This window comes from Pogona vitticeps, chromosome 2 (assembly GCF_051106095.1).
Source record: "Pogona vitticeps strain Pit_001003342236 chromosome 2, PviZW2.1, whole genome shotgun sequence".
NCBI lineage: Eukaryota > Metazoa > Chordata > Lepidosauria > Squamata > Agamidae > Pogona > Pogona vitticeps.
The window spans coordinates 139575063-139599033 of NC_135784.1; the positions used below are offsets into that span (position 1 = coordinate 139575063).

The window sequence follows — 23971 nt, forward strand, 5'->3', positions numbered from 1 at the left end:
GGTATGGGACATGATGTCACACTACGATTGAGGAGACCCGGTTCAAATCCCCAATGGTCATCCTTGTTTCAAACCAGACCTCTTTTGCCCAAGGTTTAATATATTCATTAAAATCTAAAGAGCTTGATTGGTTCTTTGGGGTTTAGTACTGCCAGTGGGCTGATGACACCAGTAGTAGGTTAATGGTAGCCTACATCAAACTCAAAATTTGACAGGTGCCCCGCCCCTTTTTGGGACCCTGCAGCAGAAGGGGTGGGACTTCCAGCGTCCAGGCTCGACCCAGGCCCCTTCCGGCGGAAGGGGCGGGTCGAGCGGTGACGTCAGGGGTTGTGGGGGTCCCTGTGGTCCTATAGGGGCCTTTGCCTAGAGTCCGGGGTCCCCCGTGACCCAAGGGTGGCCTGAGGATTGGTCCCCGAGGGGTTGTGCCACCCCCGCGGCCCTGTGGACCAATGGGGAGCATTTGTAGGGGTTTGGCTAGAAAAGGGGTGGCCTGAGGACATGTCCCGGCTTGCCCTAGGCCCTGCAGGGTGGGAAACTCCCCAGGGTTTGCTGAGACGCTATAACCGTGGTTCCGGGTCCCTTCTGCGCATGCTTGCAGCTCTTTGCAGAGGTGTGTGGCTTTGGAGACATGGCGGACAAGGAGAACCAAGCTCCTGAGACAAGCCAAAAGCTTGCGGGAAAACTCAGGAGGCGTTTGCGCCCCAAAGGCTACTACTATGGGCCTGTCGGTTTTTCCATGCCATTGTGTCCCTTAGGAACTCCTACAAGACTAAAGGATAGCCTTCCTGAAGACCCAGAAAAGTTAAGAAAAAAATGCAAGTCTGCAGAAGACGTATTTGTATTTACCGCAAAGCCGAAGCAGAAGCCGAAAAACACAAGAAAACCAGCCTGCACCCTGATGTGGGGTGATGATGAAGATGCTGAGCCTCAGTGCGTTGATGGCGAACAAGGGATAAAAAGAGATTTACAGAAGCCGCCGGGTTTTGCGGAGATTGACGATGGTCCTGAGCAGCAAATGTTGGCAGAGGCTCCAGACGAAGGTTTTGAGAGTGATAAAGAGCACCAAGGCTTTCTGGTAAGAACAATTTTCTTTTTTTAAAAAAAGTCTTATTAAGGGTTCTGTTATAAAGGGTTTTAAAAAGCCTTAGTTATGAGCTATGTTAGGGACGGGATTTAAGGTCTTTTAAACTTACTGAAATTATGTTTCATTCCCAAACATAGGATAAGGATTGGCATGTGGATGATGAGGATGATGCGCTCGATTGTGATTGTGGACACGGGCCAGCCAGACACCTGGAAGCGGCAGGCGTCATCGTTTCAAGAGAGAAACTGTCCTGAATGACTATATAACCTGCAAATATATCCTGTATTGTGTGTTTCTACCTGTACCTTCTGCTGTATTGCGTGTGTTTCTGCCTATACCTTCTGTAAAAGCTAAAATGTCTGCCCTGTATTCCTACTAGCACTGAGATTTAGATGTATGCTTTACAATATTCTTGTAATATACTGTTTTTTAATAAAGATTCTTTATTGTACCATACATTGTAAACCCTCATCAGCGGGGAGTCAAATGTTGGAATTATTACTTGAATTCTTAGGAGTTCTGGTATCAGAGAATGCAGATCTAACGCACCACTTACTATTTACACAATGGTCCTTCATGTCCTGATTCACAGATGGTAATCCACACAAAGTAGAGGACAGAAGACTTGCCTTTTTCATTTTTCCTTCTCTACTGCAGGAGTGAAATATGTGAAGATTTACACCCTGGCTTTAGTGTATCACATTATTATTTCTCACAACATAATAGGAATTACAATCTTTATGATGGTGCTGACTTACTGTACTGCAAAACACTGAACAAGAGTCAGTAGACACATTCCCTCGTTGCAAACAAAATAGGCGAGGGGTTTTTGGTGGTCTGAAGCCTCTCTTTAGGGAGGCCAAAAACAGGTAAAAACCTTATTTTAGAAAATTTCATAGTTGGTTTGTGAATAGTCTGGAATTCATTCTTTGCCAATGTATATGTCCCTAAATTGACCTCTCAAATAGATGAAGCTTAGAGGATTTTAAACTGTGGATTCTGGTTTGTGAAGATAGCCAGGCAGTGAAGATAGCTAGGCAGGCCTTTGTTTATTGGGGGTAATTTCTCTGCAGATGAGGCGATAATCACAAGGATGTTGATTCTCTTTAAATGTGTATTCCCCAAACATCCTCTGTCTGGGTGTTGGAGCCCAGGAGGGGGCAGAAAAGGTCCACAGGCTTCCTTGGAAAAGGGTATAAAAAGGGGGTTCTCTAGAGGGATTTTCATCAACTCTTCCTGAACTCCAGATCTGCATCTGCTCAGAACCTTGGCAAGACATGGCCCACGTGAGTAACTTATTCAGCTGAATTTTATGAAATTTAGCACTTTTTTAAAAAAAATAGGCATGCCTTTTTTAAAAATAGGTATTCATTTTATGACCTTCTTTTCTAGACTTTCAACATTAATGCCCAGATTCATCGCGCAGAGATGGGTGAGAGATTGTTTTATTTTAAAACCTGTTAAATAATGGAAATTGTTCTTTTAAATAAATGTATAGACTTAGCGTAGAGTTTCTAAATATATATTTTATTTACTGCTAGGAATAGAAAAAGTTTTAGGTAATACAAGCCCCATCATCCACTTCCAAAATATAGCAATTTTTGATTGCGGTTTTACATCGAGTTTGAGAAATTTCCTCATTCCTTCTTCCTGTAAAAGAGAGAGAGAGAGAGAGAGAGAGAGAAATGAAATGAAATGAGTCCCTTTACATTTAGCACTTCATAGAAATGATTATCATGGAGAAGCAACGTGTATGTTTGTGGATACTTCTGTCCTTGTGGTTTAAATAAACCCCAGCCTTTGTCGCCATAGTGGGCAATCTGGATATTGACCTGTAAGTGATCCTCAAAAAGAGGAACGTCAGACAAAGACACCTCTTTATCTACAGGCCAGTGGACAGCCTGATACAATTGCAGAGCTGCATTTGTCAGCTCTGCATCTATTGGGACCTTTTTAGCCATTACAGCAGCCAGACGTGCCCCAAAGCATAGTTTACTGTTTACATCAGTGAAATCAATTAGATGTTTCCTTTTCTTATTTATAATTGCACTATAGGGGATAGAGCGTAAGGCTCTTGGACAGCCGCCCCCCCCGAGGAGGTTTCACAATGGTTACAACCAATCGTAAAGTGCCTTCCAGACATAGCTCCATATTACTATGTAAAAGATTGGCCAGGTTGGAGAGGAATTCTTCAGCGTCTAGCGCCCCCTTAACTTTTTTCACTGAAAACAGAGGATTCTGCATGTTCCCACCCTCAAATCTCAGCTGCACACAATCCCCAGGCTCCAGACTTTCATTAACACCATTAAAAACTTGTTGAATAGCATCATGTAAGGCAGAAATAGCTTGTGCATAGGATGTCACATGTTCTAGATTCGCAAACCTAAATTCTTGTGCTATATGATATGCTCAGAACCTTCCATTTGACCACTCCCATCTATTTGTGACTTCTGCATACACCGGTGGGGTTTCTGCATCAAGGTCTGCATCATGTTCAGGAGTCTGCAGAGCAGAGCCTGGTGAGTGTTCTTGAGACTGTGTAGAACTAGAAGGCAGAGAGACCTCTGGTGGGTGTTCTTGAGACCCTTGGTTGTTAACCCCTACCGCCCCAGAGTTCTCAGGAGTCTGCAGAGCAGAGTCTGGTGGGTGTTCTTGAGACTGTGTACAACTAGAAGGCAGAGAGACTCTTTTCCTACGTGCAAGCATTTTTTTAGCCCTTTGTAACAATTTAACAGCTCTATTGTGCCAGTAAAGTTTCCCTGTGACAGGTTTCCCCCCTTTTTTTCCCCAGGCTGATGACCGGGGCGCCCCCTTCTCATTGTACCCCTTTTGGTTGTCTGCTTTACATCAGGATAGCCTAGGCCTGTTTGAATTTGAGAGGACATTGCACAAGAAAAATGATCCATTTTTTAAATCGATTCACAGATGTTTTCCATGTTTGGTATTTCTCTCATAATCTGTTCAAGCCGCAGCTCCCATTCTTTGGCTAAACTGATCATATTGACAATCATTTGTATCTTTTTAAACCAACAATCAACTCTTGGGGTGCATACAGCTAAAACATTTCCATTAATTTCAGACAACCCTTCTTTTTTCCTACCCTTCACCGCCTGAGGTTTCGCTGGGTTTTTGCCACCAGCCCCACCAGCAGTCTTGGTCCCCTTCAAGGCCTGGGGACTCCATGGTTTGCTGCAGCCCGGCCTTTCGCCAATCTCGGCCCCCTTCACCATCTGAGGTTTCGCTGGTTTTTTGCCACCTGTTCCATCGGCTGTCTTGGTCCCCTTCAAGGCCTGGGGGCTCATTGATTTGCTGGAGCTTGGCCTTTCACCAAACTTGGGACCCTTCAGTGTCTGACGGTTCGGTGCATTGCTGTTTCCTGATCCTTCACCAGCCTTGAATCTTTTGGGGGGAATTACCATATTCTGAGCTAGAAAAGAAACAACGATGCTTGTAAAGGGGTGCATTTCACATCTCTCTCTCTCACACACACACACACACACACACACACACAAACAAACAAACAAACAAACATATACACATGTTTTAAAGGAGTTCAGAAAAAAACTACACATTAATTTATACAAGACAAGGGCATGACCCCCCCCTCCCCTGTTAAAACAGCAGCCAGGTAAAAGTTCTACCATGAAAACGCACAGAACTTACTCTGGTCAGCTTTTCCTCGTTTAAAAGTAAAACCACGAAACTGGATCCTGTCCGCCTGTGGTTTATAGCTGGTCGATGCTGAAACTTTGCCAGTCTGAACAAAATCATCATCATCATCATCCTGAAAATATTTCTCTGAAAAAAGATATAGTATTTCTATATCAGTAGGGGTCTTTTTAAACAGCTGAAAAACCCTCCTTAAACCTCATATCTTAAGAATCTTACCCAAAGAATCAGGTGGCAACGAGCACTTTTCCTGGAGATCCCCTTCTGCAGAGACAAAAGGCATGTTAGAACATGTCTTAAAGAGGGTCTAACAATTGCAAAGAAAAGCACATTGACACCCAGGGGTTTAGACTGCAAAATGGACACCGTCGAGTCACAGACTTATTGTCTTGTTCGTAATTATCTTGAGATTAATTGTAGAGAATCTGAAAATACAGGGGCTAAATCAGAAATGAGTCTTCTTTTAAAAAATATAGACTCTTTGATTCAAAAACATTTTGAAGGAGACCTCAACGAACATTTAAGATATCTCAACATTTCTAGCCTGCCTGAAGCCTGTTCAGCATTTGTATTAACTATGCAGTACGTTTTTCAAGATGGAATTAACTGGGGCCGTTTGCTTGCAGTCTTAGGATTTGCCTCCAGCCTGACAAAAATGCTTCAGAAAAACACCAGACTTTTAACAAAAAATGAACTGGATTTTCTGGCACGACACTTCACGTCCTGCGTAACTAGACAACATTCAACATGGATTCTCCAGAATGGAAATTGGGTGTGTATCATTTTCCCACTTATCTAATGTAAAAAAAGCCTACTGTTTTCTATACAGTCACAATCTATAAAAAACATAAACGTTTCATTTCTCTTTCTCTCTCTCTCTCTCTCTCTCTCTCTCTCTCTTTTACAGGAAGAAGGAATGAGGAAATTTCTCAAACTCGATGTAAAACCGCAATCAAAAATTGCTATATTTTGGAAGTGGATGATGGGGCTTGTATTACCTAAAACTTTTTCTATTCCTAGCAGTAAATAATTTTATATATTTAGAATTTATTTAGAAACTCTACGCTAAGTCTATACATTTATTTAAAAGAACAATTTCCATTATTTAACAGGTTTTAAAATAAAACAATCTCTCACCCATCTCTGCGCGATGAATCTGGGCATTAATGTTGAAAGTCTAGAAAAGGTCATAAAATGAATACCTATTTTTAAAAAAGGCATGCCTATTTTTTTTAAAAAAAGTGCTAAATCTCATAAAATTCAGCTGAATAAGTTATTCACGTGGGCCATGTCTTGCCAAGGTTCTGAGCAGATGCAGATCTGGAGTTCAGGAAGAGTTGATGAAAATCCCTCTAGAGAACCCCCTTTTTATACCCTTTTCCAAGGAAGCCTGTGGACCTTTTCTGCCCCCTCCTGGGCTCCAACACCCAGACAGAGGATGTTTGGGGAATACACATTTAAAGAGAATCAACATCCTTGTGATTATCGCCTCATCTGCAGAGAAATTACCCCCAATAAACAAAGGCCTGCCTAGCTATCTTCACTGCCTGGCTATCTTCACAAACCAGAATCCACAGTTTAAAATCCTCTAAGCTTCATCTATTTGAGAGGTCAATTTAGGGACATATACATTGGCAAAGAATGAATTTTGATATTAGAATTCAATCAAAAGCCAATGTCTTCTCTTACAGCCAACTTATACATATTCTAGCCTCAGCCTGACCTGCAAGATTGTTGTGACAATAAAGGGAGGGGGAAGAGCCAGCCACACCCCTGTTTGAATGAAAAGTGGAATAGAAATCACATAAAAATACATATCAGAGCCACTGTGATCTGAGGTTCTCAAACCTCTGTTTGCAAATCCAGTTACCCCCTGTGACAAGGCTGTCTTTTGAAGAAATATGAAGTGTGGAAAAATAGGGTTTCAACTGCATTTAAAAAGATCACCTTGGCTCTCTCATGGCTACTAAAACCCATGTCCACGTTCTGCATCATTCCTCTAGGCCAGGCTGATCTCCAGACAGAGTTATTCATAACTATTAAGAGCCTTATGTCAGGCTTCCTTCTTTTTTTTGTACTTCTTGGTTATAAAATATAGTGAAATTCCGTGGTCTTTACAGCCACTTTTTGGGTATTCAGATTCTCTACCTGTTCACAGCTCCTTACATTTAAGGAGATGCATTCTGTAGACTTCAAGTTAAACTGCTTTAATTCAAAATTTAATTCTCTGTGGAATAAATTTATTCTCTATGGACCTTTTCTGACCCCTCCTGAAGGGAGTTAAAGGATCCAGCCTCCAGACAGAGGATGTTTGGGGAATACACATTTAAAGAGAATCAACATCCTTGTGATTATCGCCTCATCTGCACAGAAATTACCCCCAATAAACAAAGGCCTGCCTAGCTATCTTCACTGCCTGGCTATCTTCACAAACCAGAATCCACAATTTAAAATCCTCTAAGCTTCATCTATTTGAGAGGTCAATTTAGGGACATATACATTGGCAAAGAATGAATTCCAGACTATTCACAAACCAACTATGAAATTTTCTAAAATAAGGTTTTTACCTGTTTCTGGCCTCCCTAAAGAGAGGCTTCAGACCACCAAAAACCCCTCGCCTATTTTGTTTGCAACGAGGGAATGTGTCTACTGACTCTTGTTCAGAGTTTTGCAGTACAGTAAGTCAGCAACCATCATAAAGATTGTAATTCCTATTATGTTGTGAGAAATAATAATGTGATACACTAAAGCCAGGGTGTAAATCTTCACATATTTCACTCCTGCAGTAGAGAAGGAAAAATGAAAAAGGCAAGTCTTCTGTCCTCTACTTTGTGTGGATTACCATCTGTGGACCATTGTGTAAATAGTAAGTGGTGCGTTAGATCTGCATTCTCTGATACCAGAACTCCTAAAAATTCAAGTAATAATTCCAACATTTGACTCCCCGCTGATGAGGGTTTACAATGTATGGTACAATAAAGAATCTTTATTAAAAAACAGTATATTACAAGAATATTGTAAAGCATACATCTAAATCTCAGTGCTAGTAGGAATACAGGGCAGACATTTTAGCTTTTACAGAAGGTATAGGCAGAAACACATGCAATACAGCAGAAGGTACAGGTAGAAACACACAATACAGGATATATTTGCAGGTTATATAGTCATTCAGGACAGTTTCTCTCTTGAAACGATGACGCCTGCCGCTTCCAGGTGTCTGGCTGGCCCGTGTCCACAATCACAATCGAGCGCATCATCCTCATCATCCACATGCCAATCCTTATCCTATGTTTGGGAATGAAACATAATTTCAGTAAGTTTAAAAGACCTTAAATCCCGTCCCTAACATAGCTCATAACTAAGGCTTTTTAAAACCCTTTATAACAGAACCCTTAATAAGACTTTTTTTAAAAAAAGAAAATTGTTCTTACCAGAAAGCCTTGGTGCTCTTTATCACTCTCAAAACCTTCGTCTGGAGCCTCTGCCAACATTTGCTGCTCAGGACCATCGTCAATCTCCACAAAACCCGGCGGCTTCTGTAAATCTCTTTTTATCCCTTGTTCGCCATCAACGCACTGAGGCTCAGCATCTTCATCATCACCCCACATCAGGGTGCAGGCTGGTTTTCTTGTGTTTTTCGGCTTCTGCTTCTGCTTTGCGGTAAATACAAATACGTCTTCTGCAGACTTGCATTTTTTTCTTAACTTTTCTGGGTCTTCAGGAAGGCTATCCTTTAGTCTTGTAGGAGTTCCTAAGGGACACAATGGCATGGAAAAACCGACAGGCCCATAGTAGTAGCCTTTGGGGTGCAAACGCCTCCTGGGTTTTCCCGCAAGCTTTTGGCTTGTCTCAGGAGCTTGGTTCTCCTTGTCTGCCATGTCTCCAAAGCCACACACCTCTGCAAAGAGCTGCAAGCATGCGCAGAAGGGACCCGGAACCACGGTTATAGCGTCTCAGCAAACCCTGGGGAGTTTCCCACCCTGCAGGGCCTAGGGCAAGCCGGGACATGTCCTCAGGCCACCCCTTTTCTAGCCAAACCCCTACAAACGCTCCCCATTGGTCCACAGGGCTGCGGGGGTGGCACAACCCCTCGGGGACCAATCCTCAGGCCACCCTTGGGTCACGGGGGACCCCGGACTCTAGGCAAAGGCCCCATAGGACCACAGGGACCTCCACAACCCCTGACGTCACCGCTCGACCCGCCCCTTCCGCTGGAAGGGGCCTGGGTCGAGCCTGGACGCCGGAAGTCCCACCCCTTCCGCTGCAGGGTCCCAAAAAGGGGCGGGGCACCTGTCAAATTTTGAGTTTGATGTAGGCTACCATTAACCTACTACTGACACCCAATTCTCTTTCACCTTCTCATCTAAATACAAAGAAGCTGTTTTGGTTGTAAACTAGCAATGTCAGTAATGGACTGCATAAGGAAGAAAAAATGAAGCTTTACTCAGCCAAGATAAGGCATTCCTAGTCATTCAAACAGCAGGTCAGGAAATAAGAGTTCAACAATTGCTGGATGGGTTTCCACATCCAAGTCCAGCTAAGCTCACCTATGCTTCAGCAATGACCAGGAATGTGTTTGTAGTTAAAGCTTTTTCATTATAGCAGGAGCCACCAAAGCATGGCCCTTGGGCCACATCCAGCCCGCCTTGCCTTTTTATCCAGCCTGTGCATGCGCACAGGTGGGCATCCATACATTCCTTTGGCCCTTGAAAATGTGGAAAATATATTATGCAGCCCTCACAATGTAAAGTTTGGAGATCCCTGCATTATAGTAAAGCGTGATTATGTAGTTGTACCTGATTTGGATTACTGCAACACACTCCACATCAGGCCACATTTAGAAACTGTTTGGAAACATTACAGCTCCAAACTACTGATCAGAGCCAATTACACGAAAAAAAGTTTCCTGCTATGATAACGTCAATGGCTACTACCAGCCTGCTTCTGGGGACAATTCAGTCCTGATTAAAATTTGGGTCAAGATAATCTGGAAAACCACATCTCCACATTAATTTTCCTGGACCTTCATATCTTTGGGGAAGGCCTCTCTCACAAACTCGTCATTCTTACAGATACATTTACTGGGAAGACCAAGAAAAAAAAAGGGCCTTCACAATTACTGTTCCAGCTTATCAGGCCAAAGAAAAAGTGGGGGAAGAGAGAGGCAAAAACATTACAGCACCTTAAAGACTGTTATATTTAATGTGAGCTTTTGTGGACAATTCCCTCAGACATAAGAGGGGGAATGCACAGCAAATATTTATACACAGCCCCAAAACAAAGAGGCTGTGTTTGGGTACAAGTTGTTGACAGTGAGGCTTTCACATGGCAGTGACCTGTTGATATTCAGCTGCCCTCCCAGGAAGCATTGTTGTGTAAACAATTATAATGATTAGTGAATGAATTGATCCAGGATATAGACAACAAGCAGGAACAGCATAGAAATGAGTTTCTCTAACATGGTATCTCGTTATCATGTTGTTCCTGCTTGTTATCTATAGTCTGGGATTAAGTTAGCCACCAATCATTGTCCATGTATGAAAAGCCACACTATCAATAACTTTTGGCAAACAAACAGTGGGTCTTCATCACAATGAGACTGGAGGGCACCTGAAACTGACTGAGACTACTCAGTTCTGATCCCCCCAAAACCTGGGGGGGCAAGGACTTTTACTAGGAGAAGTGACAATCTGAAGCAGCAGAATCGACTGAGAAGGAAGAGGTACTGGTGGAAGGCTGGTTTTTCTTCTCTCTGAAGTCCTATCTCAGTGCAGGGATCTAGAGGGAGCCATTTTGGCAAAAAGCTGGGAACTCCTCTTGCAGAGTGTGGAAAAGTACAATTTTGGAAAATATTTTTTTGACTAGAACTTGAAGTACCGTATTTGCCGGCGTATAAGATGACTTTTTTGGCCCCAAAAACATGCCTCCAAGTGAGGGGTCGTCTTATACGCCGGGTACACTTCAGTTGGGCCAGGAAGGAGCTGCCGCCGCTGCCGTTGAGTGAGTGATGCGGGGCCGCACCAGTCGGGAAGGAAGGCAGGTGGGCAGGCAGGCAGTCGGTCCGGACGGAGGGAGGGAAGCAGAGCCGGCCATGCCTGAGCGGCCAGAGCCCACCACCGGGCTGCCCGCTGCCCCACGCTGCTGAGCCAGCTGCCCACCCGCTCGCCCGCCCTCCGCTGGATAGCCGCTTCCCCTCCTCCTCTGCTGCCCGCCCGGCTGCTTCCCCTCCTTCTCGCCCTCCTCGCCACTGAGCCAGCTGCCCGCTCGCTGCCAAAGAGCTGCTTCCCCTTCCCCTCCTCCTTCTCCTCTGCCGCCTGCCCAGCCACTTCCGCTCCTCACCCACTCTATATTTTGAGTGGAAATATTGGGGGTGGGGTCATCTTATACACCCAGTCGTCTTCTATGCCGGCAAATACGGTAAGTTAATATGTTTGTTTTACATATGGAACTCTTAAGGGTCAAAATAATGAAGAGAATGGATGTAATCGATCAGAGAAAGTGACTGGATTTATATTTGGCAAGGCCATACGTTTATGACTTTGCAGTGGGCGACCGTACAGATAGCGACCACGTCCCTTTAACAATGAAAATTAAGCTTCATTACCAGCCTAGCTCTCTTTTAGCCAAACAATTCCCTGCTGAATCTACCGAGGCCCTATGCAAAATCCATTGGAACGAGGCCTCAATCCAAATATTTTCTAACCTAATCAAATCCCACACCATGCTAGAACTTCGGCTACACTGTACTTCATCTGACGACCCCCCCGAATTTATTAAAAGATACGAGGCTATACTTCTCCACATAGTTGATTCCTTGATCCAGAGTCCAAGATCTCAAAGGAACCTAAGAACGCCTTATAGTTCTCCCTGGACAGACAAGGGGTGCCGTGAACTGAAACGTCTCACCCGTGACACTTACCGCCAATACCGGGACTCCAATGACAGATCTTTACTTCTAAGATACTTTGACCTCAAAAAACAACTCCAACAACTTATCCAGAAAAAGAAAGAAGACCTTTCATTTTCCCAGTGGGAACAGTTATATCAAGCCACAATTTATAATAAACCTAAACTTTTCTGGTCTATAGTATCTGGGTCTTCTCATAAAGCTGATCCAGAGGCTTCCACAGTTTCATCACTGGAGTGGCTTCGACACTTCTCAGCCTTGTTCTTTGAAAGACAAACTGATGTTCCAAACTTTTTAGATCCCCCATTGACCGCCTTACCCAACTGGCCCTTGACTACACCAGACGAAGTCCGTGAGTTAATTTCCCAACTCAAAAATGGAAAAGCCCCTGGCCCCGATGTCATCTCAGCTGAAATGCTAAAGCATGACTCGGACTTCTGGGCCCCCCTTCTTGCTTCCACCTTTTCAATGGCTGACCAAACTGGCTTAATGCCAGAAGCATGGACGAATGCCATTATAACTCCCATCTTCAAGAAGGGAGACCGCTCACTCCCCTCCAACTATAGGCCAATTAGTCTCTTGTCCATCATCGGGAAACTCTATGCAAAGCATCTAATGGCCAAACTTGCCTCCTGGATGGCACAGTCCAAAATCCTTGGGCCTGAACAAATTGGGTTCACTAAAGGGAAGTCAACTACAGACCACTGTCTAGTTCTCTATCATCTGGCCAACAAATATTCACAGAAGCCCAATTGTAAACTCTACACTGCTTTCCTGGATCTGAAGGGAGCCTTTGATTCTATTGACAGAGATCTCCTCTGGTCCAAACTATACAATCTGAACATTGACCAAAGGCTGCTCTTCCTCATCAAAAGATTGCATACTTCTACAACTTGCCAAGTCAAGTGTTCCCCCGCTGGAAAACTAACATTAAAGATCCCGGTTAATAAAGGCGTTAAACAGGGCTGCATCCTAGCGCCCGCTTTATTTAACCTGTTTCTCAACGATATGGCCCCTTTCCTGGCTGAAATAGATGCTCACTCTCCTAAAATCGGCTCCCTACAAGTCCCTCTGCTCCTCTACGCGGATGATGCCGTTCTAATTTCCCGCACCCGTGTGGGTTTGAAACGCCTACTCACTAGGTGCCTCGAATATCTTAACCAAAACAAGCTTCTACTAAACTGCGAAAAATCAAAAATTCTTGTTTTCTCCAAATCCTGGCGACCCTTAAAATGGGTAATCAATGGAAACACAATAGAACAGGTTAAGCATTTCAAATACCTTGGTATCAACTTTCAATATAACTTATTTTGGACACAACACCGTAATTCTGTTACAAATCTAGCCACTTCCAGCACCCTTGCAGTCTCCCGGTTTTTCTACAATACTGGCAACCAATTCATCCCTGCAGCCATAAAGGTTTTTAACGCTAAAGTTCAGGCCCAAATTCTATATGGTTGCCCTATATGGATCAGCTCATTCGACCATTCTATTGAGTGTATCCAGTCAAAATTTCTTCGCAAAATATTAGGGCTGCCTAATTGCGTCCCATACGCTGCTCTTTGCCTGGAAACCGGACAGACTTCAATCGAATCTAGAGCCTGGTTGATTACCTTCAAATACTGGCTGAGACTTCATAACGACCCTGATCCAAATAGTCTCATTTTTCAACTACTTCAAGATTCGTCCTCCTCCAACTGGCTTGCCATCATCGAGAAAAAAATTAGTGCTTTGGGTCTATGCTTGGACTCCTTCTATATGCTGTCTGCCTCTGAAACGTTTCAAATAATTAAACAAAGAGTCCTGGACATTGAGCAACAAAACCTTTACAATGCGGCTAACAAGACTTGTTCACCAGTGAAATTGTCTCTTCCTTGCAAATTTGGACATATAGCTTCATACCTCTCTGCACTAAGTAACCCCCAGCACCGGAGGGCGTTCTCATTGGCCCGGTTTAATGTGATGCCATCTGCAGTCCTGACGGGCAGATTTTTAAGGACCCCCCACGCAGATAGGCTTTGTTCATGCAAACAAAACTGTATCGATTCAATTTCCCATATCCTATTAGGGTGTCCCAAGTATACTGCCCCTCGTATCCAACTTTTAGAACCAATTTTAAAAAACAAATCAGGCCTCTCTGAAGCCGACAAAGTTTATTTTATGTTGAGTGACTCTTTACAGGATGTATCTGCGAGTGTAGCATCCTTTCTACACTATGTTACAATCCTGTGTAACAAAGACCAGCAAACTGTACTCCTCTTTTAACTTTCCTTTTATACGTTGTCTTGTCTATGCCAATAAAGGTCTGATTGATTGATATTTGGCAAGATGGGCAAGCACCTCCCCTCCGTCCATGATCCTCAATGAAGCATGATCAGAAGAAAGAGAAAGAAGAAAAGAAAGGGGGGAAGAAAATGACTTTGTATTGCTGTAATAAGACTCACTCCGGCAGGACAATACCGTATAACCATAGGCTACTGAATTCTAAAGTTGATGGATTTAAATTTGTGAAGCAGCCAGAAACAGTCTTAGGTCGAGGGGCTTAAGAAAAGGGAAAGATATTAAACAAAAGAAAATATTTTAAAAGGAGAAAAAGCCTCTTTCCCCCTGCCAACCATTGCTAATCATGAAAACTGGAGAGAAAAATTGAATTGTAAATGTTATTTGCCTTAAGGCACAAGCTGCCCTTGTAAGCATCCATTATGTTTACCACCTGCTGGAAAGAGACCCAGATAATACCTGCAGAAAGATAGTAGCTGCTTGAATCATGAGTCTAAACCCAATAATAAGAACAGAGACCCTCAAGGACTGGCAAAAGAATATTAAAGATATGTTATTTATTGGACTACAACAGATAAAAGGAGGGATGGAGCAGCTATCTGAATAAATTAAAGATTTATGGATGCAAATGAAATCTGCAGTGAAGATGGAGAAAAAAATGGAGGGTCCCAAGGCAAAGCTGGAAGAACTACAAAAGGACAGAAAACAAGAAGAAATTAACTTGCTAAAACTACAAAGAGAGGAGAGGGAGACAATTTTCTAGATCCCAGAAGTCTTCAGAAGAAAAAGGTGAAGATACAGTGCAACTGACAGCTAATTTGTTAACCTCTCTTATGGAGATGTCAGGAGAAGAAGTGCAACAAACTGTGGACTGTATTATGGAAGGGAGGGGAATGGAGATGATGGGACATATGCCATAGCAGATGACGCAAAGGAAGAGACAGTATGTGGAGTTGATGAAGTTTTTGGGAGCAGATTTAATTAAATATAAATGGTCGATAAAATGGAAGATGGAATGAAAGATTACAAGATAAAATGGGCACAAAATATTGGTTATTATAAAGTGGTACCTCAGTTTGTGAACACCTTGGTTAATGAAATTTTCGGTTTAAAAACAAAAATCCATTGAAAATAATGGCTCAGTTTACAATTTTTTTCGCAATACAAAGCAAGTTTCCCCAAGATGCATTGCGCCTGGGAAGTTTATAGCACCGCCCCTGTGCATGCTGGAGTCTGTGGGTAGCACGTGGTGTCAAGTGTGGAGGTGTTGGAGCAGTTTTTGCATCGAGTTTGGAGCCATTCTGGAAATTTTTTGCAGCAGTTTTGGGAGTTTTTGGAACTTTTTTTGGTGCATTTCTCAAGCAGTGGAAAGGTTAGCTTTGTCGTTTGCATGCCTTTTACTGTCTGTTCTACATTGTGGGGTGATTTCCATGCCAGCTCATGTGGACAGATTTTGGGGGTTTTCATTAGCTTGTGTGGATAGACTTTGTGCTATTGGACTGGAACATTGAGAGCCTGGGTATGGGTGTAAAACCTTTTTTTTTATTTTCTGCTCACTTAGTGACTGTGATGTCATGGCACTCAAGAAAGCAGAGGAAGCTGGGAAGGAGATGATTCTGCTCAAGGTCAAGAAAGAAATCATCAGACAGCATGAAGGAGGAATGCGATTGACTGACTTCGCCAAAGAGTATGAAAGGAGTGTGTGGCATTTACCCCGTGGCCCCTGCTTGTTTCACCAAACCCAAAGCTCACGAAGGTATCCCAACACACCCTTTAACACACTGGTTCTTAACCTTGGGTTACTCAGGCGTTTTGGACTGCAACTCCCAGAAGCCTTCACCACCTGCTGTGCTGACTGGGGTTTCTGGGAGTTGCAGTTCAAAAGCATCTGAGTAACAAAGGTTAAGAACCACTGCTTTAACACGCTGCCACCAGTTGATCTCTTTATCAACCTATATTTCCTATGAAAGACTGAGGTCCATTCAGTACTGAACTTTTAAACAGAAACAAGTTTATTGATTACAAGTTGTTTTAGGACTAGTTCTTAAGCATATTCTTAAAGCTACACAAAGCTTCAGTATTTTACTTTAACCTCTTCTGTCTTAATTAATACAGGCCACACTTTGACTAATCACTCCTTAAACACTCTCTCTGCCTCAAACCCCAAACTCTTTCTTCTCTCTCTGACTGAACACCCTAGATTCTGACTCACCATTACCTTCTAGTTTCTCTGGATCCGCCTCCTGACAGCTCTCATTGGTACATGCAAATACACTGCTGAATATTCATGTCAGGGGTGGTCACTACAGAGTGCATCCACAATTGCTACCATCCTAAAAATTAAAGAGAAGATAACTGGGAGAGATGCAGCCAAGGGAGTCACCAGGGTCTCCAAGCAATGGCCACCTGTTCTGGAGGTTGAAAAGTTGCTCCTGCTCTGGATTGAAGAGAAGCAGCATGCAGGGGACACAGTGACTGAGGTGATCATCTGTGAAAAAGCCAAGTCCTTGTAAATGACCTCCTCGACCAACAGCCAGGAACGTCAGCCAATGCAGATGGCTTCAAGGCAAGCAGGAGGTGGTTCAAAAGGTTCAAGACCAGATCTGGCATCCACTGCGTGGTCAGGCATCGAGAAGCCACGAGTTCCAATGTTGCTGCAGCTGAGGAATTTGCTACGGAGTTCCTGGAGGTCATGGTTTCAGAGGGCTACTTTCCTCAGCAGGTCTTCAACTACGATGAGACTTCTAGAAGAGGATGTCAAAGCATACCTTCATCACGGTAGACCTCAATACCTGGCCACAAGCTGATGAAGGCCCGTCTCACCCTCCTGTTCTGCGCCAAAGCCAGTTGGGACCTTAAGATCAAGACCCTGCTTGTCTACCACTCAGAGAACCCACAGGCCTTCAAGAAACACAAGGTGAAGGAGGAGCAGTTGAGCATTTTGTGATGGTCCAACTCAAAGGCTTGGGTCACACACCTCTTGTTTGTGCAGTGGGTCAATCTGGTTTTTGATTTGCTGGAGGACTTTAACTTCATCATGGTTGTGTTCCTTCCGCCTAACACTACCCCACTACTCCAGCCAATGGACCAGCAGGTCATCTCCAATTTTAAACAAGGGAGCTTTTTCGGCGATGTTTTAAGATGACAGATTGATCAAGCCTCACCTTACATGAATTTTGGAGACACCATTTTGACATAGTGAGCTCTCTGGAGATTATCACCATTGCCTTGGCCAGGGTCAGCCAGAGAAACCTAAATTCTGCTTGGTGCAACCTGCGGCCAGACTGTGTTGTGACACCTGACTCCGATGCTTCTGCATCAACGGTGTTGCAGATTAGAGGACCATGGGGCTGGAGGTGACTGAGGAGGACGTCTGCAAGCTGCTGGATGGACATAACTGTGAGGTAACCATTGAGGACCTGGTGGAACTGCAGGAGTTGATGGAGGAGCAGATCTCATTTGAGGAGGAAACAAGTGAGGAACAGCTCTCTTCCAGGGAACTGAAGGAGGCATGCCAAATGTGGGTAAACCTACAGGCTTTTGCACAGCAGCACCACCCAGATAAGGCTCTAGCCCAGAGACTTGTGAACAGTTTTGACACCGACATCATGTCCCCTTTCCGAGGGATGCTTAAAAGGCACCAGAGGCAGCACACAATGGAAAGGTTCCTACTAAAACAGCCTAGACATGAAGAACCTGCTTGTGTTAGTGCTGCCCAGTTGTCCTCTTCCCCCTCTTCCAAAAAGTGTTGAAACTGTTTTGATTGAAGTGTTGAACAGTTGAAGTTTGCCATGTTTTCCCTGTTGAAGTGCGATTTATGTAGAGTTGAAGTGTACTGTACCATGTTTGAAGTTTGCCATGTTTTAAAAGTTGATGTGTGGTGTTTTAAAAGTTAAAAGTTGGATGTTTGAGATGTTATTGCTTGATTAATTATGTCCCTGTACAGTACTTATACCTCCAAAGTGCACTTTATAAAGAGTTTTGAACAGATAAAATACCTTTCTAAAACTTTTTTCTGACCTCCGCAATGGATTAATTGGTTTTCAATGCGTTTCTATGGGAAACCGCATTTCAGTTTATGGATTTTTCGCAATACAAACCATCCCAGAGAACACATTAAATTTGTAAACTGAGGTACAATACTACTGTATTGATTTAGAAATGTGGAGATAAGGCTGGAAGAATAAGAAAATATAGATAAGATGTTCTATGGATGGTATATGACTCCAAATACAGTAAATTGTCTAACAAGTATGAAAATATTTCTAACAAATGATGGTAATGCAAAATGTAAGAGGGTACTTTGTAGTGAAAGATTATATGGTAAAATGGGCACAAAATAACCGTTATAATATTTATGTGCAGCAGTGGACAGAAAATTAGCAGAATAATATTAAACTTACAAAATCAGGAAACTGTAAGATTAAAAAAAAGAAAGGTCCAAGGAAGTAGACCTTTTTTTCCAGAATATGTATAGATATTCTGGAAAATTGCTATATTGTTTTCTCTTTGTATGCTTTCCCTTTCTAATATAATTGTATAAGCGGGTGTAAGAATTTTTCCCTCTCGTTTTTACCCTGCCCCCCTATCTATACCTCCTGTATTCCTATGGAAAATCAATAAAAACTTGTAGCAAAAAAAACTTTTGCCTAGGAAACAGTCCCTTCGTCTTTGGGAGAAGTATAAATATTTGCCATTTAGTACCACTCTTATATCTGAGGAAGTGGTCTTGTCCATAAAAGCTCACATTAAACATAGCCATTAGTCATTAAGGTATCACAACACGTTTGTCTTTATTTTTCCCGATATGCTAGCACAAACACAGCTACCTCTTCTAAAATTACATTCCCAGGTTATAGAATTCCCTTCCAAAGTGAAGCAATTTCCACAATTCTGTACCTCTATCCATAAATGCAGACAAATACATTTTTCGTGATTAAGTTCTGGACAACTAATTTGGCTGTTAAGGAAGAAACATTTAATGGGGGCTGCTGTTCTTTTCCCTCATGTGCTCTGAAATCATTTTAACTAGTGAGTGTATTAACACAAATGTTTGACAGTTTTAATATTATGAACCGCTGTGTTCTTAAATGTTTTTAGAAAAATCATGTGGTTCTTCGGTCCCAACATGGTGGTAGGGAAGTGCTTTCCCACACACTGTCATTATAGGGCAAAAACGGGCAACCTCAGCAGATCAGGGGCTGACAGGTACAGTTGTAAGTTACAGAGCAATAAGAACTGCACTGATTATTTCTATGACTATACCTTAGTTAATGGTTCCTAACCTCGTGTAACCCAGGTGTTTTTAGACTGCAGCTCCCTCAGCACAGCTGGTGGTGAAGGCTTCTGAAAAATGCAGTCCTAGAATTCCTGGGTTACTCAAGGCTGGCAACCACTGATCTAAGTGATGAACCCAATCTAAAAGGTGCCCATCGTACTTACACTCATGCATGACTCCCTGTGAGCCTCTACTATGGATGGTAATTCTGCAGTGGCTCTGTAGTAGGTGGAACTAGGCTACTCACTTACACAGTGGAGAGGAAAACATCCCCCTTCAAATGTGCTACTGTTGCTGCCTGTTATATTTTTTCAACATAATTGCTCAATGGCTGGCTATTTGTCAGAATGGGAGACCCAAGGATGCAGGAGTCCCATATAACCCTAGTTTAGTAAAAGTTATAGGTAGACCATGAGAGGCCTGGTAAAACTGAGGTGGGCCATACTTCAACTAAAATCAATTGCAGTGTTGTACCTTAACTGTTAAAGAGTCTGACATCATGTTTTGTTGCAGAAGACTCTTCCCTTAGAAGCTCTGACATACTCTGGTGACCTTTTACTCTTGCCGGAGAACTCTTCTAGCAGTTAAAATTGTAATTTAGTTTGCCTTGTGTTCTCTGTGTTAGAAAGGTCACAGACTGGAACCACCATCTCTTTTGGGTGCATAAAGGGGCACTGATTACACATCACAGGCGGAGGTGGCATACACCAGAGAAAGGACTGGGCACCCAACAGCCAAGATGAAGCATCAAAAACAGCTGGTCTGTAGGCTGGGTGGCTACATAGCTGAACTAGCGTAGGAACCTTCTTTTCCATTAAAATAATTATAGGGTATGGTTTTTAAATTGTCAGGAACATTCCTTCCCCGCTGGCCATATCCCATCACCTCATCATGCAGCTACAGACAGCTCTGGCCACAGATACAAAACATGTACTCCTAACTGTGATGAGCCTGGAAGAATCCCTATTCAAATGGAAATAGGCCAAATAATAATAATCAGAAGGGGTGACTCACATCAGCTACTGGAACCACCTCATGTACATGTGGCATCATGTATACTGTGGGCAAGTTTTTGGCAACAAAAGCAATTTATTATAGACTTTTGAGAACAAACATATTATTGGATTGGAGGCCAAGTATTCAGCAAGATACAGGCGCATGTAATTTCCAGAACAATGTTTACAATTCCGAGGTTTATACTAAAACCTGAATTCCACTGCTGATTAGTGGGATTACACTACTGGATCAAGTAAGAACAAGAAGGTAAGCTAAAGGTTCTATGTTGTCTGAGCTACAGTGACAGTCAATCTTACAAGCAGTAAAATAAGAGCAACAGATATCACAAGAGAGACAGAAAAATGTAGCTACAATATGCCTCAAATAGCTGAGAGCAGATGTTGAACATGAACAATATTTTTAAAATGTCTCTCTTAACCTCTAATGCAGGTAAAACACATGCCTCCCAGGAATCAGGTATATGCCAAGACAGAATCCTAAGCGTTATGAGGTCTACATGTTCCAACCTATCAAAAGCAGTATTTATGTTTTTCTAATCAATATTGAGCTTTCTCATCAACACAGGTGTAACCTTCCTACATTTTACTTATCCTGAATTCACAACTAGTGAGATATAACATAAGGAGGCAGAACTGTACATAAGCAGAAATTATACATTAACAGTAATCCCACTTGCTTTCCTTGCTTCAGCCTTGCTCTGCCAGCTCCGGAGATGATAAATATATTATATAGTTAATATTGTAAAAGCCAACACCTCACAAGGTTTTAACAAACCTCACAAGCAGTACATGAAATCCAAAAGGGGGAGAGGGAGAAACATTGCATTTGTCACTCCTTGAACTTCCATTCCTGTCGACACATTGGGCAGTGTTGCTGGACCTGCTGAGAGTTAAGCCACTTGAGAATACAGTGCATGTGGAAGCAGTGTGAACACTGACCCCAAACCAGAGGACAGTCATCACCAGGCACTTTACCTGCAAAACACAGGACTCATTAGGGCAAGTTCAGAAGACAACAGTATACACAACTTAACAGTGAAAGAGAGATAAATCAAATACTGTACTTACAATCTGGGCAGCAACCATTAAAGGCCATTCGGCATATGCCACAATTTTCATCATTGGCAACCCAGAGCCATGAGGCAACTCCATGCCAGCTCTTGATTTTCACTTTCATTGTGTCTAGTTAAACACCAAACTTGGAATAACACCTGAGCGGTGAATAAATGAGAACATGAATGAAAAAATTTCTGTTTCTAGATATCTTCTAAATACTGTACAAATGTTTGTGTTCCTCAGAATTACCAAAGTCATAAATATTGTAATACTGACATGCTGTCAAGTTGATTCCAGCTTATGGCAATGCTCCCCAGACTTTCTAGGTAAAGAGTACTCAGAAGTAAAGGCAGCACTGCCACGACTTGGCAATGATGGAGGCGGCGACAACAGGACCAGGTAGGGGTTGGGAGGAAGGAGGGGCAGATTTTAGGGCTGAGGAGGAAGAAAATGTGAAAAACCAAACCACTGAACTAACTCAAACAAGCAATTTTTACAAACGTTCTAGTTCATTTTTTGGTCCGTGCCCATCTCTACTCAGAAATGATTTACCATTTCCGGGGTGCTCTGGAATCACGTAGCTGACTTAAGAGCACAAAGGCTTACTCTTCTCCTATAAGGCACAGTGGGGAATTGAGCTTCCAAACCCTGGCTTTGCAGTCAAATGCTCCAGCTCACTGAGTTCCAGAACTGTACACTTTGTCACAAGCTTCTTATTTCCTCCATTTCAGGGACCTACGCTGGGTACATTCAAAATCCAACTAAAAACGCTGGGTACATTCAAAATCCAACTAAAAACATGGCTTTATGTCCAGGCCTTCCCTCCTGCCAGCATTTAAGCAAGTTTAATTTATTTAATTTAATTTAATTTTTCCTTTTCTTATCTATTTATTATTTTTAGTATGTCTTTTAATAATGGATATTTATGGATTAATTTTGTTTTAATTGTATTTGTTCTGTTGTTAGCCGCTCAGAGTGGTATAATTATACCAGATGGGCGGGATATAAATCAAATAAATAAATAAATAAATAAATAAATAAGTCTTCTTAGGGCTCCTTTTGTCCTAAGGAAGACTTTGGGAGCCTTGGGACAGAGAGGGGTGCCTTTAATAGTGTTTTTTAAACTATCACCATATATCCTGAAGTTCCTAAAAGGATTAACTCATTTAGTTACCCTTACACTATGAGGCACAGCTCCTTCCAAGATGAGCAAGCAGTGATATAGGAAGTTTGGCTAGCAAAGTCTGCTTCCCCAACAAGCCTCCACAGAGAGGATATCCGAAGTAACTCAGAGTACGTGTGCCTGATGGGATTAAATGCCCTGCCATCTCTGTAGCCCTGGGCAAGTTGCATGGCCCCAGAGGAAAATCAGAAGAAAGAAACTGTAAACCACTTCTACTTTATACCCAGAAAATTCTGTAAGGCTCACTATAGGTGAGAATTAACTTGACAGTACATTGTTGTTTAGCCGTGTCCAGCTGAAGGGGTGACAGTTCACAGTTGGATTATTAATTATGCCATTGTACAACAGTACTTAGTACTCAAACCGTACTATTTGCTAAATGGTCTTATTAAAAAAAATATTAGGTTGCATTAGTTCATGGGCTTAAACCTTACTGAGCTCAACAGATAAAGGCAAACAAATAGGATTGTACAGTTAATCTTTTAACACTCCTTAGAACACCCGGATCCTTTATAGGCGAAGAAAAACCCAGGAGTGTTTTTCATCAATCCAGTTTTGTTTATATAAAGACAATCCAACGCCCACCATCATTTTTATAACCGCAGACCAAGCCTCCAAACGTTTTCCATCATCACCATGGTTTTTCCCTTCTTCAAACATCCAACCTAAAGGAAAAGTTCTGGCAATATCACTCACTATTTTGGAAGACTACCCAGAACCCTGACACTTGGGCGCATTTTGGACACTTTATAAAATAGCCCTAGCAGGAGAAACAGGAGCACGACCCTCCTTTTACGTTTTAATTTTTTTTACAGCAGGAAAGACAGGGGGTGGAAGTCGCGGCGGGGGGGGGGAAGGGGCGGAAGAGAGAGAAGGGAGTGATGAGGACGTGAAATGGCCTCCTCAGAAGGAACGTCAGAACTAAAAGGGTTGAACTCCCCCAAGAGAAAGCGGTTTGAGGCGAAAGAGGAAAAGGAAACTAAGAGAAGCGGCTCTAAAAGGCCACTGGGAAAGATAACAAGAGAACCATTTCAGGGCGCAGGACGGGGGGAAAACATGGGCGACCCGCAAACATCCTGCGCAGCAACCGAACAGCCTCCTTACCCACCTCTCGGGTCAGAGAAACCCTCCACAAAGAAGGGGAAAACAAGCTCCGCCCACCTATCGGACCACTCGCTTCCTTGACGGCCCGCCCCCCTTCCTTCTATCCGTCGCAGCTCCAACCTTCGCGCCCAAACTAACGCCCTCCTCAAGGACCGGAAGTCCCGCCCCCGGAATGCCGGCCCACGCGTCTTTGCGCGCATAAAACCTCGCCCCCTAGAGCGACCTTCCTTTCTTTTTCTCAGGCACCGAACCGGTCTGCGCCTGCACCCCCACTTCTTCTCCTTCTTCTTCTTCTTTTCTAATATCCAGGGTTTTTTTTCCCCTCTCCCCGCCTTATCCGTTTCCGGCCCCCGGGGTTGCGCGGCCGGAAGTGTAGGCCCCAGGAGCCGCAGGG

The 23971-nt window shown here is 43.0% G+C and overlaps 2 protein-coding genes and 1 long non-coding RNA gene across 9 annotated transcripts; 1 reads left to right on the forward strand and 2 right to left on the reverse strand.

Annotated features, from left to right (window-relative positions):
• The first annotated feature begins 300 nt into the window (after positions 1-300).
• Positions 301-1362, forward strand: LOC144586291 (uncharacterized). Its single transcript, XR_013541033.1, has 2 exons — positions 301-1075; positions 1222-1362. It is a non-coding gene; the product is annotated as an uncharacterized LOC144586291 (long non-coding RNA).
• Positions 1363-2747: 1385 nt separating this feature from the next.
• On the reverse strand, positions 2748-8614 carry LOC140704575 (uncharacterized). 2 transcript variants are annotated; one of them, XR_013541030.1, is made up of 4 exons: positions 4973-5777; positions 4748-4882; positions 3770-4511; positions 2748-3646 (listed from the first exon to the last, which is right to left on the reverse strand). XR_013541030.1 is itself a non-coding variant. In XM_078384255.1 (4 exons), the coding sequence occupies exons 1-4, from the start codon at positions 5892-5894 to the stop codon at positions 3994-3996; spliced, it is 702 nt and encodes a 233-aa protein (XP_078240381.1). In that variant the 5' UTR covers positions 5895-8614; the 3' UTR covers positions 2748-3993. The 2 variants fall into 2 exon arrangements, 1 of the variants encoding a protein (XP_078240381.1); XM_078384255.1 differs by adding an exon at positions 5891-8614 and having other exon boundaries at positions 2748-4511; positions 4973-5017.
• Positions 8615-20287: 11673 nt separating this feature from the next.
• Positions 20288-23937, reverse strand: ANAPC11 (anaphase promoting complex subunit 11). 6 transcript variants are annotated; one of them, XM_020814302.3, is made up of 3 exons: positions 23801-23937; positions 21303-21445; positions 20288-21209 (listed from the first exon to the last, which is right to left on the reverse strand). In XM_020814302.3, the coding sequence occupies exons 2-3, from the start codon at positions 21409-21411 to the stop codon at positions 21064-21066; spliced, it is 255 nt and encodes an 84-aa protein (XP_020669961.1). In that variant the 5' UTR covers positions 21412-21445; positions 23801-23937; the 3' UTR covers positions 20288-21063. The 6 variants fall into 6 exon arrangements, with proteins under 6 accessions (XP_020669961.1, XP_020669953.1, XP_020669945.1 ...); XM_020814294.3 differs by lacking the exon at positions 23801-23937 and adding an exon at positions 23635-23771; XM_020814286.3 differs by lacking the exon at positions 23801-23937 and adding an exon at positions 23582-23719.
• Between the last annotated feature and the right edge of the window lie 34 nt (positions 23938-23971).

Excerpts from the sequence above, each read along its gene's own strand:
- LOC140704575 (XM_078384255.1), bottom strand. Across the intron at positions 4,883-4,972 it reads GTTGCCACCTGATTCTTTGG|AGAAATATTTTCAGGATGAT; the intron begins GTAAGATTCTTA and ends ATCTTTTTTCAG. Across the intron at positions 4,512-4,747 it reads ACGAGGAAAAGCTGACCAGA|CTCAGAATATGGTAATTCCC; the intron begins GTAAGTTCTGTG and ends TTTCTTTTCTAG.
- ANAPC11 (XM_020814302.3), bottom strand. The coding sequence starts at position 21,411 with ATGAAAGTGAAAATCAAGAGCTGGCATGGAGTTGCCTCATGGCTCTGG. Across the intron at positions 21,210-21,302 it reads TAATGGTTGCTGCCCAGATT|GTAAAGTGCCTGGTGATGAC; the intron begins GTAAGTACAGTA and ends TGTGTTTTGCAG.